The following is a 16,469-nucleotide window of genomic DNA, read 5'->3' on the forward strand; positions in this document are numbered from 1 at the left end:
GGGTGCCCAGCCTCCTTGTTCAAAGAGCCATGAGAAAGTCCCCAGGCAGATTGTCAGGGTGGCTCTTCGGGTGGCGACAGTGCCCCAGAGCTGACCAGACCAGCAGGCATATGGCTATTTACTGAAGAACCAACCCTGTACTAACAAGAGTAGCCACGGAGTAGCCACCCTATGTGTGCAGAATCAGAGGCCAGAGGTCGAGTGACCTGGGCAAGCCACCTAGAAGAGACGGCTTGACACATTTTAAGAAGAACATTTCCATCCAGCAGCCCTTTGATGACAGAGCAGAGTACAAGGGACCAACAGATGGTCACATTCTTCTGAAGAGAGATGCTCCTGGGGAGAGAACATCCCAGAGGCTCATTTGTGAGCAAAGGTAAATAAAAACTGCCAGACCACCAGAACCATCTTGTCAAGTTAGACATATATTTAAGAGGGTGCCTGGTAGAAGAGGGGGGATTTTGAGGTGTAACAAAGAGCACGCAGACTGAAAGATCTAGTGAATGGTGGGCTGGGTGACAGAGAAACAGGAAGCAAAGGACAATTGGGAAAGGCTGAAGGAGCATGCTGAGGCCCAGCGGGAGGGAAAGTAGCATGGCTACAGTCGGCATCCGTGAAAGAGCTTGTTTGGCTGCTTCTTGGCTTGAGTCCCTCTCTCACCTTCTCAGTCTGGATGGATGTGTGGCATTCAGCAGCATAACTGGGGGGATGATATTTATACATGGGGAACTGGTGAATGGGTACTGAGGAGAAATAGACTGGGTGTGCCATTCTGTAACGCCCTGTGTACTGGGAAAAGCCAGTATCCATCTTGACCTCCTCAAGCTCTTCCCTCCACAGTAACGTGGAAGTCTGAGATCCCATCCCCATGAGGGAGCTTCCCGGGGAGCAGCCGCGGCTAAAGCAACCATGTAGATGAAAGACAAAAGGAATTGTACACAAATATTGTACTTTAGTTGGTAAATTTGTTCTTTACAAGAGAATAAGTTAGAAATTCTGAAACTACTTTTTGTGTATACTAGGATTGAACAAATAAATAAATATGTTATGGATAATGACAGTTTGTCACCATTGGAGAAAGGAGTTACAAATAAGGAAAGAAGGACGTCAAGGATGAATCCTGTGGTGCTGGATTAGAATCTAAAGTACCAGTATAAATTCATACATATATTCTCACACACACACATACACACATACATGGATATGCAGGTGGGTAGGCACAAAATAAATATGTGCACATGTGCATGTATGAGTATACAAACATATTTCCTAGCTCTGTCACCTGAGAGTGCCTTAGAAGCAATGACACTCTGGTAACACTGAGCACATCTAGTGCCCAGATCTTGTTTCTAAATACCACTCTCTGATAAAAGAAACCAGGACTCCTTTCCAGGGCTGGCCAGGGAAAATAGAAGATAAGCCTGGAATATCTTGAGAGGCCAGAAAGCAAGAAAGTACTAAAATAAATAATAATAGTGGCATGTCAAAAAGGCACAGGAGCCAACTTGAAGGTGCTCCCAATGGCCAAATCTGGGACAATACAATAATGATAGTAATAGATGATAACACACAGTATAAAAGAACTATCTATGAGTCTATACTGTCTGTAAGTAATTGGGATAAGTAAATAAATACATGGGGGTGGGGTACCTCTTCCTTACAGAAGAATTCTAACCAATAGATGTAGAAATACTGATGGAAATTTTTAAAAATCACTGTTAGCCAAATATGACAGCAAAAATTTTTACAGACAGTAATCATCACTGGATGCTAAAATAGTTGGGTGAAATTATGTTGAGAAACAGGATATTTGCATAGTTTCAAAGTTTCGCCCCACAAGATACTTGTTGATTACAAACAGAAAATAGTAACTTTAGCTGCAAAAGCCTGGCAGACACAATCTTAACCAAGTGATCAAAGTTAACATCCGCAGTAAAAGGGCATGCCTATACATGAGCCCCCTGACACGATGCACTGAGATAACACTTCTGTGGGATTCTTGCTAAAAATGAGTAACCTCAATCTAATCATAAGACAACATCAGACAACTCCAACTTGAAGGACATTCTAGAAAATAATTGGCTAGTACTCTTCAAAAGTATCAAGGTCATGTAAGGCAAAGATTGAGGGACTATCACAAACTGAAGGAGACTAAGGAGATTTGACAACTAAATGCAATGTGAGACCCTGGACTGGATCCTGGACCAGAGAAAGGGCATTAGTGGGAAAACCGACAAAATCCAAATAAGGTTAATAGATTAGTTAACAGTATTTATCAATGTTAATTTCCTGGTTTCAATAAATGTACTGTGGTTATGTAAGATGTTAACATTAGGAAAACCTAGATAAGGAGTATGTGGAAACTCTACTATTTTTTACAACTTCTCTGTTAAGTATAAAATTAGTTCAAAATATAAAGTTAAAAATACATGTAAAACTCTTAGCCATGGATATTTCACAATTGGGACTTACACTCCAATGCCTATGATACATATATGGCTTCAGGAAAAGGTAGGTTCAACCAGGAAATGCTTAGTTCAGAATTTCTTTACTTTAAATAGCAAAATTTAGAAGACCACAGAAAATCTAATCTCAAATGATTAGAAGTTGCCATGGTATATGACACTTCGGCCCTTAACGTACCATCATGGCATAGATTCCCATTTCAGAGTGTGGAGTCAGTTTATCATAGCAGTTCACCCTGATCCCCTGCTGAATGGAATGTCCAGCTTATCTGTTCTCATCAGTCAGGGCCCTTGGTCCAGGCCCAGATCTGCGAATACTTGGAATATTCACATGCTCTTCCCCTGCGTAAGCCTAAGGCAGGCACTCCCAAGAGATTATAGCACTCTTTCCCACATAGTCCCCACCGCCCCTACTGATCAGAGTCAGCACTTGAGCTGAACCATCTATTGCTGTGTTTGGCCTGCACTCAGGTCTATGGGGACTCTTGAGGTCGAAGTCCCTGCTTAGATTCTGCTGTCCAGATAGACAGGCATGGAAGTCACCCTTCCTCGAATATGGGAAGAGACTCCAGCAGTCTCACCAAGTGTCCTTCTCCAAGCTTCATCAGTGATCCAGGGTAGAATGTCTAATGGTCTCTGTGGTATTCGATAAAGATGCTTGACATGAGATGGAGCCTGATGGCAAAAGTTGATCAGGTTCCAGAGAAACACTGAGGCCTAAATCCTTATCATCAGGAGTGACAGTTAACTTATTCCAATCGTGTTCACAGTAATATTCTTTGTCAGACTTGATAAAATGAACCAGGAAAGAATATCAGAGATTCTTTGTCATTTCATAGCCTGACAGTAGTTTTCTAACTTATCACACTGTGGCATCCAGGGATATTAAAATAAAAATCTGTCAAATCATACTTTTCTTCTTATTAAGGGGATGCATTTGCAGGACAGGGGACATTCCAACAGCCTTATTCAGAAGTAAATGGAGGTCATCGCTCAAATTCAGACCCAGACCCCTTTGGTCATAGTCCAGAGCTATAAACAATGACGATGTTTACTCTTCCACTTTCTATCGAGAAGAAAAAAATAGGCCTTACCAGAAGGCAGCTTCTGAGAAAAACTAAACTAGCTTACAGAAGAATCAGAAGGCTGAGAATGGAGTTCTGAGCCAGGAGAGATTAAAGACTAGTGCCGGCAGGAGAGGGTATTTCAGTAGTATTTAGCTGCCCTAGGATAAAGACCTTCTCACTGCCTCACCCTCTCTCCCATCCCCAGCTCCGTCTTCTCTTATCCAGTCTCTCCCCTCCTTCCCTTTCTCCATGGGTCCACATTAGAGATTTTCAATATTCTAGTGGTTTATAAGAGTTAGGACTAAGAAATGCTACCAAGCCTTTCCTTTGCTATAAAAGAATTATACATACCACAGTGTCCCAGACAAGTCTCGTTTTGCTTTTACAAAATATCTTCATAGTTTTGCAAGCTCTCTCAGAAGTATTCTCTTGTTTTATGACCTTTCTCAAAATGGTACTGTCCATCCAAATTAAGTCTCTCTTCCTTCAGCTTAGGTATTTCCCTTTATCTCATCTAGGTTGCTCCCTTAAACCAGTTAAGAAAAATTCTAACTTTGGTATGAGAACCTTTGACATACAAATTCTTCCCTAATACTAAACCTTCTATCTCTCCATTCTGCCTAAAGAAATAATTTCAAATCCTTAGCCCAACTACTCTCCAGCCTCTGTACCATCTGGTCCTAACTTACCTTTCCAGATGGATTTCCCACAAGTCCTTTGTACACACCCTAGACCTCAGCCAAACCAAACTCCATGTGCTTCTCTAGAAAAATATCCTGCACTCTCAAAACAATATTGCCACTTGGAATGCCCTTTCCCCTATTATGGCTTCTTATTTATTCCTTCATTTTGAAAAAAAAAATTAACCGAACACCTACTATTAATAAGTACTAGAAGGATACAAAAATGAATGAGACATAATCTCTGCCATCCAGAGTACATGACTACTAGAGGAAATTATATGGTATTGAATATCAGGTGTTAAGACCTAACTGGTGTGGGGTGTTAGAATGGGGTCAATGTTAGGATTAAACTTCATGGAAAAGGTAGCATTTGAGAAGACCCTGAAGGATGGGGTTGAATTCTGAAAAAGATTACAGGCCGAGGAAACCATGACAGCAAGCACACAGAGGCAGAAGAAAATGGAGTGTATATACATAAATAAATTCAGATACTTCGGTTTGGCTGCAGTGCTTCCATAGACCAGATCTTGAAGGATCTTGAATGTCAGACTAAAACGTTTGAATTTATTCCATACGCAGAGGAAATTATTGAAGGGTTCTGAACAAAGAAATAACATGATCAGAAAGAGCAATGCTTTATGAAGATACGAGGCTGTGTGTGTACAGGATTAACTTCCTCCATTTCTAGAGGTTCCTTCATGGTATACTAGGGAGAGAAAGGCCTGACTTGAGTTTCAAATATAGGATTGCAGGAGTGGGGATGCCTATCACACCCTCCATTTAACTCACCTGTCTGGTCTTTGCAGCAGGTAGACAGATCTGGGAAACTGGCTATAAGTAGTTTGTGACTCTGTAGCTGCTATTCCAATATGGTATTTTTCTTAGAGTAAATCAGCACAGCACCTAGCATGTGGAACACAGCTATTGACCCTAGCAAATACTTTTTCCCTCTATACCCATTTTCAAGGGTCATCAGAAGCAATTTGCTTTTGGCACTATGTCAGCTCTCCTGCTCTCTGCCATAAACTGCAGAGATCATTATCAGCTTGACACCCCACGGAACATCACACTTGTTCATGTTTTCCTCCTTCGACTGAGGAACTGGAAGTAGCAAGCACGTCAGATGCCTCAGACACAAGCAAGCCAGGGGCAAAAGCCTGGCACTTCATCAGTCAAGGTCCAGTCAGGAAAACAGAAACCACACCAGTTATTTTAAAAGAAAGAATTCAATACAATGAAGGTATTATAAGACTGACATGGCAAATGGGAAACTGAGGTGACACAGAGATAGTGGCTGCAGAAAGCAGCTGACACTCCGAGGGCAGAACCTAAGAGGGAGCAGCTGGTGCGGAAATGTTTGCAGAGTCCCAGCAATAACAGTGCAGAGTATGGAAGAATAGATGTGGAGCTGACAGACAACAGCTTAATAGCCAGCACAATAGCTAAGGAAAGAATTAGCCAATGAGTCTGGTTCATATTAAATATTGTGAGAAATAAAGAAAATTCCCTATTGCAGACTTTAGTTTTGGAATTCTTTCTTTCTTTTTAAAACATTAGCCTGACTGTGGAACAGCCAATAAAATTACTTGTTTGTACACATCATTACAGAACATTCTCAGGTTGACATTCTCTTGCATGCCTGAGACATTTCATTGTTCAAAGTATAAGCAGACAATGGAATACTACTCGCAATAAAAAGGAACGAATTACTGATACACACAAAAAAGGATGGATCTCAAAGGCATTATGCTGAGTGAAAGAAGACAGTCTCAAAAGGTATGATTCCATTTATATGACACTTTCAAAAAGACAAAACCATAGTGATGGAGGACAGACTAGGGGTTGCCAGGGGTGGGAGTAGGGGGAGACCGTGACCAGAAAGGGATAGCACGAGGGACTTTGCTGGGATAATGGAAATGTTCTGAATCCTGACTGGGGTAGGGTTACAGGAGTCTATGCATGTGATAATATTCATAGAGCTGTACTCAAAAAAGAGTCAATTTAAAAAAAGAAAAAAACAGGGGAAAGGTAAAGAAGGAGCATGCATGGCTTGTATGCGAGAAGGTTTTGCCTTTTTTTTTTTTTTTTTTTTAAATCTCCTGTGGTAAGGTCAAGTATGACTCTACGGAGCTTTTGCCACATCTGGCCTGAGTTACAAGGGGAAAGTGTCCCTTGGCGTGAGACCGGATGTTCAACAGCTCTTTGGTTACCGCACACCTCGGAGCCCCCAGCTGACGGCAAGGCACAGAGGGTGAGGGAGGAACCTCCCCACGCCTCTGGGCTGTTCTGGGACTCACACTGCCAGCTCCTATGATCTAGGGGAGGGTATCTGTGCTGTTTGCAGCAGTTCAAAGCCTCCTTCTTCCCTGCACTTCAAAGCCTCCTTCTTCCCTGCACTTCAAAGCCTGGCCTGCTTTTCCCCCACTCATGTCTTTTATTTGGTGCTAGCGACCTTTGAGGATTGACGCTGAGTGGACCTTGGCAATGACCCCACTAATTGGCAAAGCTGGCCACAGGGGATGAATAAGATACTCACTGGCAGCAACATCACAGTGACTGTGGTCCAGCGAGCCTTGTTTTGTGTTCTTGACAGTCCAGAGCAGCTCCCCTGCATAAACAACTGAGCAGCGGTGGGAAGTGTGCTTCCTCCCAGCCTCCCTGTAGTCCTCTTTTCCATTCGCATGGAGACTACTTTCCACACAGGCTTCAAAATGCAATTTTGTTGTGCTCTGCACATTTAAATTACTTCATTAATAGAATGCCATTAAACAAAGGGTTGCTGAACTTTGAAACACATAAAATCATTTTGCATTCCATCACCCTAAGAATTTTTGTTCAATTCCAGCTGAGATCAAAAGGAGGGAGATTCTCTGCAGTTCCACAGTCTTTCAGAAAGCCTCTCTTAGGGTGAAAACTGCACCACTGCCATTGCCACCGCTGTTCAAGCTCTGCTCAGTAGGGGCAGAACTCTCATACACAAAATGTCTATCAATCTATCAATAGAATGGGATTCAAAAGTGAACGAGCACGGTACTCTTTTGTGTGTGGCTTCTTTCGTTCCACGTGATTTTTTTGAGGTCAATGTTATATATATCAATGGCATGTTCTTGTTTATTACTGTGTAGTATTCCATGGTATGAATACAGTAGTCCACAACTTGTTTATCCTTTCTGCTGTTGGTGGATATTTCTAGTTAGGGATTTTTTTGGAGGGGGGAGGCTTTTATGAATAAACTTGCTGTAAATATTTTTGTGAAAGGCTTTTTGTGGACATACTCATATTTCTTACTTCCATATACCTAAGAGGGAATTTAAAGGTAGACATATGTTCTATTGATACAAATAATAAATGCTGGAGAGAATGCGGAGAAAAGGGAACCCTCCTACACTGTTGGTGGGAATGTAAATTGATGCAGCCACTATGGAGAACACTACGGAGGTTCCTTAAAAAACTAAAAACAGGGCTTCCCTGGTGGCGCAGAGGTTGAGAGTCTGCCTGCCAATGCAGGGGACACGGATTCGAGCCCTGGTCTGGGAGGATCCCACATGCCGCGGGGCAACTACACCCGTGAGCCACAATTACTGAGCCTGCGCGTCTGGAGCCTGTGCTCCGCAACAAAAGAGGCCACGACAGTGAGAGGCCCGCGCACCGCAATGAAGAGCGGCCCCCGCTCGCCGCAACTAGAGGAAGCCCTCGCATAGAAAACGAAGACCCAACACAGCCAAAAATAAATAAATTTAAAAATAACTAACTAAATAAAGGCCTTTACCATCTGAGCCTGGCCATCTGGGCTCTTAAAAAACAAAAAAACAAAAAAAAAACTAAAAACAGAGGTACCATATGATCCAACAATCCTACTCCTGGGCATATATCTGAAGAAAACTCTAATTCAAAAAGATACTTGCACCCCAATGTTTATAGCAGCACTATTCACAATAGCCAAGACATGGAAACAACCTAAGTGTCCATCAACAGATGAATGCATAAAGAAGATGTGGCACATATATACAATGGAATATTACTCAGCCATAGAAAGAAACAAAACTGAGTTATCTGTAGTGAGGTGGATGGACCTAGAGTCTGTCATACAGAGTGAAGTAAGTCAGAAAGAGAAAAACAAATACCGTATGCTAACACATATATGTAGAATCTAACAAAAAAAATGGTTCTCATGAACCTAGGGACAGGACAGGAATAAAGATGCAGACGTAGAGAATGGACTTGAGGACACGGGGAGGGGAAGGGTAAGCTGGGACGAAGTGAGAGAGTGGCACGCACATATATACACTACCACATGTAAAATAGATAGCTAGTGGGAAGCAGCCGCATAGCACAGGGAGATCAGCTCAGTGCTTTGTGACCACCCAGAGGGGTGGGATACGGAGGGTGGGACGGGGGGAGATGCAAGAGGGAGGGGATATGGGGATATATGTATACGTATAGCTGATTCACTGTGTTATACAGCAGAAACTAACACAACACTGTAAAGCAATTATACTCCAATAAAGATGTTTTAATAAATAAATAAATAAAAGAAATAAAGGTATGACTTGGAAAAGCAGACATGACAATGATAAGGCCATTTTTCCCAGTCCTGAATATTTGTGTATTTTAGCACTTTAAATAGATATTAGTGTATACAGTGGTTAAAAGAAGAACTCAGTAGGCACCTATTCCCAAATATCTTCCTCTTAGCCTACAACCACTGTCCAGAATTCTGCTTGAGAGATTTATTCCTTTGGGTTTATCACCAGGAGTTCTCAGCACGTTGATGTGAGCTCATCTGCAGGCTTCTTTCGAGCCTCGCAACTGGCTGGGAGAGTGGTGTGAAGGGTTTGGGCACATGGGGTGCTGCATTCAGGCCCTCTGCGGAAGTGTGAAGGCCTTGCTTTGCCTGGGAAAGAGTGGTGACAAAGGAGGAATGAGGAAAGGGACAGGGAGAGACTAGGATGGGCCCTAAACTTTGACTTACCTCATTGTTTTGTTTTCCCCATGGTTGTACACTTTGGTAAAGGTTGGAGTTGAGAAGAAAGGAAAGGGAGATGCACAGTAGGAGTTTAACATGATGTTATTGAACAGGTTTGGAAGATAGGAGCCCAGTGTGAGCCAGTAGGAGACTTTGGGACATTCTCAAGGGAATAACAGTGCTATGTAATTGTAGCAGTAAGAGCGATATGTGAAGAAGGTATTGTCAGACTCTTTTAAGCCTTCCAGAAAGATCAAAGCACTTCATATTTATGTACAACACATACACACACTCCAGTGAAGAAAAATCTGAGGCAGCCAAGTTCCCCTCTATCTCACAGACAGGCCATAATATGTGCAGAAATGCAAAGACTCGGTCTAAGGACAACAAGCCCCAGGGTAGAATGAGAATAAGATCTCAGATCACCTACTAGGAACCCAGCGTGGCTTGCAGTGGACATCTTCGCTCTTAGGTTTTATTCCTGTATTCAAATGTGCCACAGCATCCAATCTCTAGTAAACATTTCTCATGTTTAAGACAGCATGATAGCAATAAATCAGCTCTGAAAGTCTACTGGTATAAATGCCATGTGGTATCGGTTAGATAACAAACCAAAACCAATTTTTCAAAACACTTCCTGCTGGAATTCCCACAACATTTTAACAGATGTCTTTTGGAAACTTTTGAAGCAAAACAAGCCCCCATCAGCATATGAAATAAAACCGAAAAGAAAGTAAACTGTGGACGGATTATTTTTTTTCTTTTGGCAGTAAGAGAAAGATTGGAGAAAGTCTTGAGATCTTTGGAGAAATACTTGTTCATAGCCACAAAAGTGGAGAAATGAACTTTTCTCTCTCACACACACCACAAGGAGAAACCGGGGTTTGGAAAATATTCCTTCATTATTCACCAAAGAAATTTCTTTGACAGCTTTTGAGTATAATGTCTGTTATTTCTTGTTCTGAACACTGGTTATAACTCCAGCTTTTGTTGAAGCAGTTCCACAGGAAGCTAGGGTAACGGTTTGAGGCTATAACTAATGGGGCCAGCAGGGACAGAAATGCAGTGAAAGCATCAAAGAAGCATCTTTTGTCAGGGACAAGATGACTGGTGGTGGCTGATTCTAAAATGGTGCAGTATGGAGTCTGAGGCCTCTCAAAATCAGTGGGAGAGCCAGAGTGGAAGCCTGGAAAAGGAAGGAGATATTTCTTTTTGCACTTTTCTTCAATGTTTTGTTATGAAAAATTTCATGAAAAGTACAGAAAAGTCAAAAGAACCGTACAGTGAACATGCATATAACTCATGAAGGAGATACTAGTTTTCATCTGACAATTTGTTTATACTGGGGCTGATTTTGACCCTCATCAAAGAAATGCTTTTGAATGAATGAATGAGTGGTCTAACAATCTTGCCACACACTTATTCTGGGGAAGCCAATGTTGTTCACTGCTACTCGTGCATGGAGTAATAATTCCAAAAGCAGATTTCCCCATGGGTCTGCTTCTATCATCTGTTGTTTTGGATGCTTCTTGTTCATGCTGATTTGTCTCCTCCTTGCCTTGTTATCTTTGACTTTGTGCTGGATGTTATACTGAAAAATTATATGTAGAAATAATTTGACAGTTTCTTTATAGAAGATTTTTGTTTGCTTATGCCAGGCACACGGGGGTGTTAGCAGTACAACAAATATTTACTGAGTATTACTGAGGCAGTAGGAATACAGTTATGAACAAGAAATGGTTCCTGCCCTTACAAGTCTTAGTCTGAATAAGCAATAGGATTAATTTAAATAGAGCCTTTAAAGAATAAGTTAGTTCACACAAGTTTGATCAGCATGTAGCTTTTCCTAACCTTATCCATCTACGTTAAGGAATAGCATGCTGGGCCATGCAGAGATACCCCAAGGTAGCAGTTCTCTTGCAGTTTTATTTCTTAGATAATTTAAGAAAAAACTGTATGAACTGACTATTGTATTTGCCATATAAAAACCTAATCAGAAATAATCAGAATGATTTTATTTCCTTTGACCAAATACCCAGGAAAGAGGATGCTTTAAAACACTTCGCTAGGGACTTCCCTTGTGGCGCAGTGGTTAAGAATCCGCCTGCCAATGCAGGGGACACAGGTTCGAGCCCTGGTCCGGGAAGATCCCACATGCCGCGGAGCAACTAAGCCCATGCGCCACAACTACTGGAGCCCACACACCTAGAGCCCGTGCTCCGCAACAAGAGAAGCCACCGCAATGAGAAGCCCGCGCACTGCAACGAAGAGTAGCCCCCGCTTGCCGCAACTAGAGAAAGCCTGCGCGCAGCAACGAAAACCCAACGCAGCCAAAAATAAATAAATAAATAAACAAATAAATAAAAATAAATGTATATTAAAAAAACACTGCGCTAAGGCAGTTACTAATTCATGGCAAGAATAAAACCATAGCCCATGTGAATATTATAAACTTAAACACTCTACATAGACAGACCATCTGCAGGGGCTTGAGTGCTTGTGTCTAGGTGGTGGAACCAAAGAACACAATCCTTCCACACACGAGCTCAAGAGTACCTAGTTTCAGCCCTCACAAGCTGGAGGTTGGAGCTACTATCAAAAGAGTGGATTGTACACCTGAAAACTAACACAATATTGTAAATACTTCCATTTTAAAAATTAAATTAAATTTTAAAAAAGAGTGGAGAGGCTGATTAGCTGAGAAGGAATCTTCTGTGGAGTGTAACCCACGCAGACCTTGATTTAATGATGGTGACCAAAACTGAATGGTCTGAGCTCTCTCTCTGGACTTGCCATCCTTAGTCATTTCCAGGTGTTACCTCATGCTTGTTTAATGGGATGGGGGCGTTTCTCAAACAGATGAGAAATAAAAACCACTCCTCATCCCTCACTCCTGGAAAAAATACTCAACAGGAAAGCTGACTAAGGAGATTTAAGACAAACTACCAAAATTACTATATTAATATCACTAATACATTTTCTGCCTTGCAGTTTCCTCCTGTGTAATTTTTTGAAATCCTTTCACGAGACACCTTTTGTTTCTTGGAAACAGGTTTGATTTCCATGTAGGCTTTGCATTCAGATTCCTTTTCCTACTTCCATGAGTTCTCCCTCTATTTTGCACACTACAGCGTCTTACTCGAGACCTGCACATCACTACCTATGACTGATTCTTATGACAGAGCCAAGTTAGTCTCTGGCCACATATACCACATCTGTCAAAATGATCGCTTTCAACGTGGGAGCCACAGACCCTATGAAATTATCTTCTTAAATAAGATCTAGATCAAAGTTAACTGGGCCTGAGGGGATGGCATTTGCTTTGCTTAAAAGTTAATGAGCAACCCTGTCAGTTAAAATTTAGAAACTTAGAACAGAATTAGACCTTGAGTGTTCCTCCCCTCTGAAACACGTCTGCCATAGGCTTAAGAAGAACTAGAACTGCATACACCAATGCTAAGCCTCTGATGGAACCGAGCATTGCTTGTGGTTTCCTCTGTTTGTTTTCACCTATTTGCACTAAGATGGTAAGTACCCTTGGAGTCTGTGGTGTCTGCTTCCTCCTGAGATCTTGAGCATGACCCTTACTTTATTTGGGTTTCCCATCACTGTTAAGACACACAGAGCTGGTATCATTCAAGTGCACAAATAATTTGTTGAGTTCTTGCAATGAGGAGGCATTTTGCTGACATCATGGAAGACTGAAAGGAAAATTAAATATGGCCCCTGACCTCTAGGAATTCATAATCTAATAGATGAAAAGACACATCCAGGGATAATTCATGTTACAGTAAAGCAATGCTATATGGAAAGTGCTGTACTAGAGGGCTAACTGAATCCAAAGCTGACATGGTTTAGAGTTTAAAAGAGTTTCACTGTCCTTCTCAAGTAGATCCTGCAAAGGGGATTCTGGTTACTAGATTAGTCTCCTAACAGGATTGGCTACATGATTTGTGGGGCCCAGTGCAAAATGAAAATGCAGGACCCATTACTCAACAACTAATAATTTCAAGACAGTGACAGCATCTAACCAAGCATGGAGCCCTTCTGAGCGTGGGGCCCTATGTGACTACACAGGTCACATGCCCATGAAACCGGCCCTGTCTTCAAATATAGACTATGAATATGAGGAAGGGGCAAATTTTGAGCAGTCCAGAGGAGGAAATAATACACAACAAATTTTCTTCCAAAGAGTTCACAGGAAAATAAACTCACTCTAAGAAGATAATTCAGTCTTTCCCAAATTAGCAAATGGGATTGGGATCTAAAAGATATAAAGTTACAATTTACAAAGACAATTTCACAGATATTTTACAGCTACATGGTAAGGATAATAATAATAGGAACAGTAGCTGACACTAACCCATAGAGCTTCTTAAGTGCCCGGATTCTTCTAAGCCTATTATGTATATTTACTCATTTGATCCTCAAAATGGCCCTGGAAGGTAGATACTATTCTTTTCCTATCTTAAGGATAAGAAAACTGACCTTAGAGCCCCTGGTCACACAGCAAATAAGTGGTAGAAGCAGGATTCGAACTCAGTCTAGCTCCAGAATCTGTGCTCTTAACCACTATTTATGCTACTTCTCATAAAACCAAGACGCATTCAGAAGGAAGGAAGGGAGTGACCCCAGTATATTCATTCATTAATATCATAGATTTGACTTAACCAGATACTGTGTGTTGTGTGCATGTTTTTAATTTTTTCTTTTTTTGCATTTCATGTTCATAGTTTAACAGCACCCGTTCGCCCTCCCCCACTGAATGTTGCCACATGACCCCATGGAGTAGAAAGGTACTGGTTCTGAGAACGATCCGTCACAGCCTATCCCATTCTCTCTATACACTTTCACTTTCTTCTCTCTTTCTTTATGGCAAACTGTGTTGTTTCTAACTAACTAACAGGTATTCTTTTAAATCAATTTAAAGAGTGGTATTTTCCTAACTTGAATTAAATAAAAGATAAAGTAGACAGTAATATCATTGGCTTTTACATCCCCCGCTCCTCCAAGCTGCAAGGCTCTGTTCAAGGCGTCACCGAACACCATCCCTGGACTCTGTAGTTTGGAGAAAAGAAATTTCAACTTGCCCTATATTTGTTAGAACTGTAAAGGTTCAGCTTCTCAAAGCAAAAGAGAACAGGACAAAAGGATTCTCCGTCAGCCAATTGTCCCTGTCACCATTAAATAAAAAGTGCTTTTGGCTGCCGGCCAGAGCCTGCAGTCAGGTCACTATTCTTTCTTTGTTTCCCAGTCCATTGTTATTCAAGGAAGGAATCGCCTACAAAATGTGGACTGTGGTGTGTGTGGGGGGGGCAGGGGGTTCTCTCCAGCTCCTGCTCTCTCCCCCTCTCTGTCTCTCCGCACACACCAAACCGTTTTGTTTCCTTTTTGGAAGTTACCTAGGAAACAAAGTCTTTTGTGCTCCAACTTTATTTGAGCTGTTTGCTTTGCTGGGAATCTGCACAAAAGCTGAAGAAAGAAAGAAGGTTGCAATGTTTTACTAAAAATGTTCATGGCGAACACCTTTTTCTCAAGGGGGGTAAACATATCCTGTTGGGTGTGTTGGGGGGCTTTGCAGATACCTCTGACAAGGTAAGCAAATGCTGGGGGTTAGTTTAAAACAAGTGGCTCTGGAATCTTCTCTTTAAGGGGACTTTGACAATACGTGAAATCCTGAGTCAACAGGGCACGATGCTTCCAAATGTGAGAATGAGAATTTTTTTTTAATGATCCTGATTTGAGGACAATATTTTTAAAACCTAACTGGAATAAGAGGGAAAAATGCTTATTTTACACAAACAGCCACCTTCCAACAAATTGTGGGAAGAAATAAAATTAGGTTCAGCAGCAAAAACTAAGTCTTTTAATAATCTGGTTTAGAAACCCAACCCTGAAATCAAACTTGGGATGGAGCCTTTTTAATAATCTGGGCTAGGAGCCCAACCCTGAAATAAAAGTTAGACAATATTAAAATCGATCAAAGGTTTGGATGGAGAATTTGCAAACATCACATGGAAGTCAAGGTCTTTAAATACACAGCTGGAAGAAAAGCTTCGCACTGCGAAGCTGAAAGAAAATAAACTAGGACTATTTTACTCTTCGGAATTTGAAAATGAAACCCACTTGAATCTTTCCCCCCAGTAACAGTATTTGTATTTTCCACTATCATCGGTGGGAGGAGATTCTTCACTTTTGCTTTTCCATGTGCATAGTGTTGACAAAACTGCATTTTAAAATGTCATTCACAAATGCCATCATCCTGCAGTAAAATTAACTCCGTGTATTTGAATCTGGCCTCTCAGATTAGGTCGGCTTGTCCTTCTGGTGGTGTGTTCTGGAATGTCTCCTGACTCCAGGCTTTCTGGCCAGTTTTCCAAACCTTTTCATAGGCATCTAAATCATCTTCTCCCTTTGATCCTAGTCACCTAGAGCTTTCAAGAGTTTGAGTAGGAATTTATGGTGAGACAGCTATCCAGAAAGTGAATCTACCTCTCAACGGATTAGAGACTCACATCTTTCTTCAGTTTGACGTTTGGGGATTTCTGGCTACCTTGTCTCTCCTCTTAATTCCCTTTGACCCGAAAAGCATGTTTAGCCTATTTTTTTTCTTTTGTGTTGCTTGACTATTGAAATCGTAACTTTCAATTAGTTGTACTTACTAACTACGTCTAGGAATTCTTCCTTTAACCTGAAAGCTTATTTGTGACCTCATTTTTCTTAACTCAGAAATATATATGTGCTTATGTATAAACCCTGATGGCTGAGTCTGAATCTGAATGTACTTCGTTTGCAGTCCCATCCCCCGGAGGACGAAGATACAGATGTCATGCTAGGGCAGAGGCCGAAAAACCCAGTACACAATATCCCTTCAACACTGGACAAGCAGACCAACTGGAGCAAAGCACTACCTCTCCCGACGCCGGAGGAGAAGATGAAACAAGATGCCCAAGTGATTTCTTCTTGCATTATTCCCATCAATGTCACTGGTATTGTTCTGTTCTTTTCTTAGGGGCAGTCGGGTCAGAATATTCCATGTATTAAATATGGTCAAAATCTGTGCTGCTTGGTGTACCAGTTAAGAATACGTTTTGTAAACAAATGATACCTTTTTCATCAGAATACGACCCAGAAGATGTTCAATATGCTTTTATCAGGTTTTGAACATCAATTTGCATATGTTCCGCTGGGCTGCTTGTTATGTAAATGATGGACAGTTTCTTTTTGGAAAAAAAAGAAGTCACCAAATAGCTCTCTGGCCATAGCTGACTGAAATAATGGAGAAAGC

General features: G+C 41.4%; 1 protein-coding gene and 2 long non-coding RNA genes across 14 annotated transcripts in view; 2 read left to right on the forward strand and 1 right to left on the reverse strand.

Annotated features, from left to right (window-relative positions):
• LOC309620018 overlaps positions 1 to 16,469 on the forward strand; it is an 878,206-nt gene that overhangs the window by 431,869 nt on the left and 429,868 nt on the right. The window lies entirely within an intron of this gene.
• The window catches only part of NHS (NHS actin remodeling regulator), a 345,055-nt gene that overhangs the window by 314,318 nt on the left and 14,268 nt on the right, over positions 1 to 16,469 (forward strand). For 5 of the 7 annotated variants that reach the window (XR_014239253.1, XM_082375460.1, XM_082375464.1 and 2 more), the window contains exons 4-5: positions 13,915 to 13,977; positions 15,978 to 16,170. Coding sequence is in view for 6 of the 7 variants with exons in the window: in XM_082375460.1 (XP_082231586.1) it covers positions 13,915 to 13,977; positions 15,978 to 16,170 (256 nt within the window). In the remaining variant the exon portion in view is untranslated. The remainder of the gene's footprint in view (positions 1 to 13,914; positions 13,978 to 15,977; positions 16,171 to 16,469) is intronic. The other 2 variants (XM_082375461.1, XM_082375465.1) reach the window with 1 other exon arrangement.
• Positions 1 to 16,469, reverse strand: part of LOC309619969 — a 94,870-nt gene that overhangs the window by 63,418 nt on the left and 14,983 nt on the right. The gene's annotated exons all lie outside the window — the stretch shown is intronic.

This window comes from Balaenoptera borealis, assembly GCF_965194805.1.
Source record: "Balaenoptera borealis genome assembly, chromosome: X".
In the NCBI taxonomy this organism is placed as follows: Eukaryota; Metazoa; Chordata; class Mammalia; order Artiodactyla; family Balaenopteridae; genus Balaenoptera; species Balaenoptera borealis.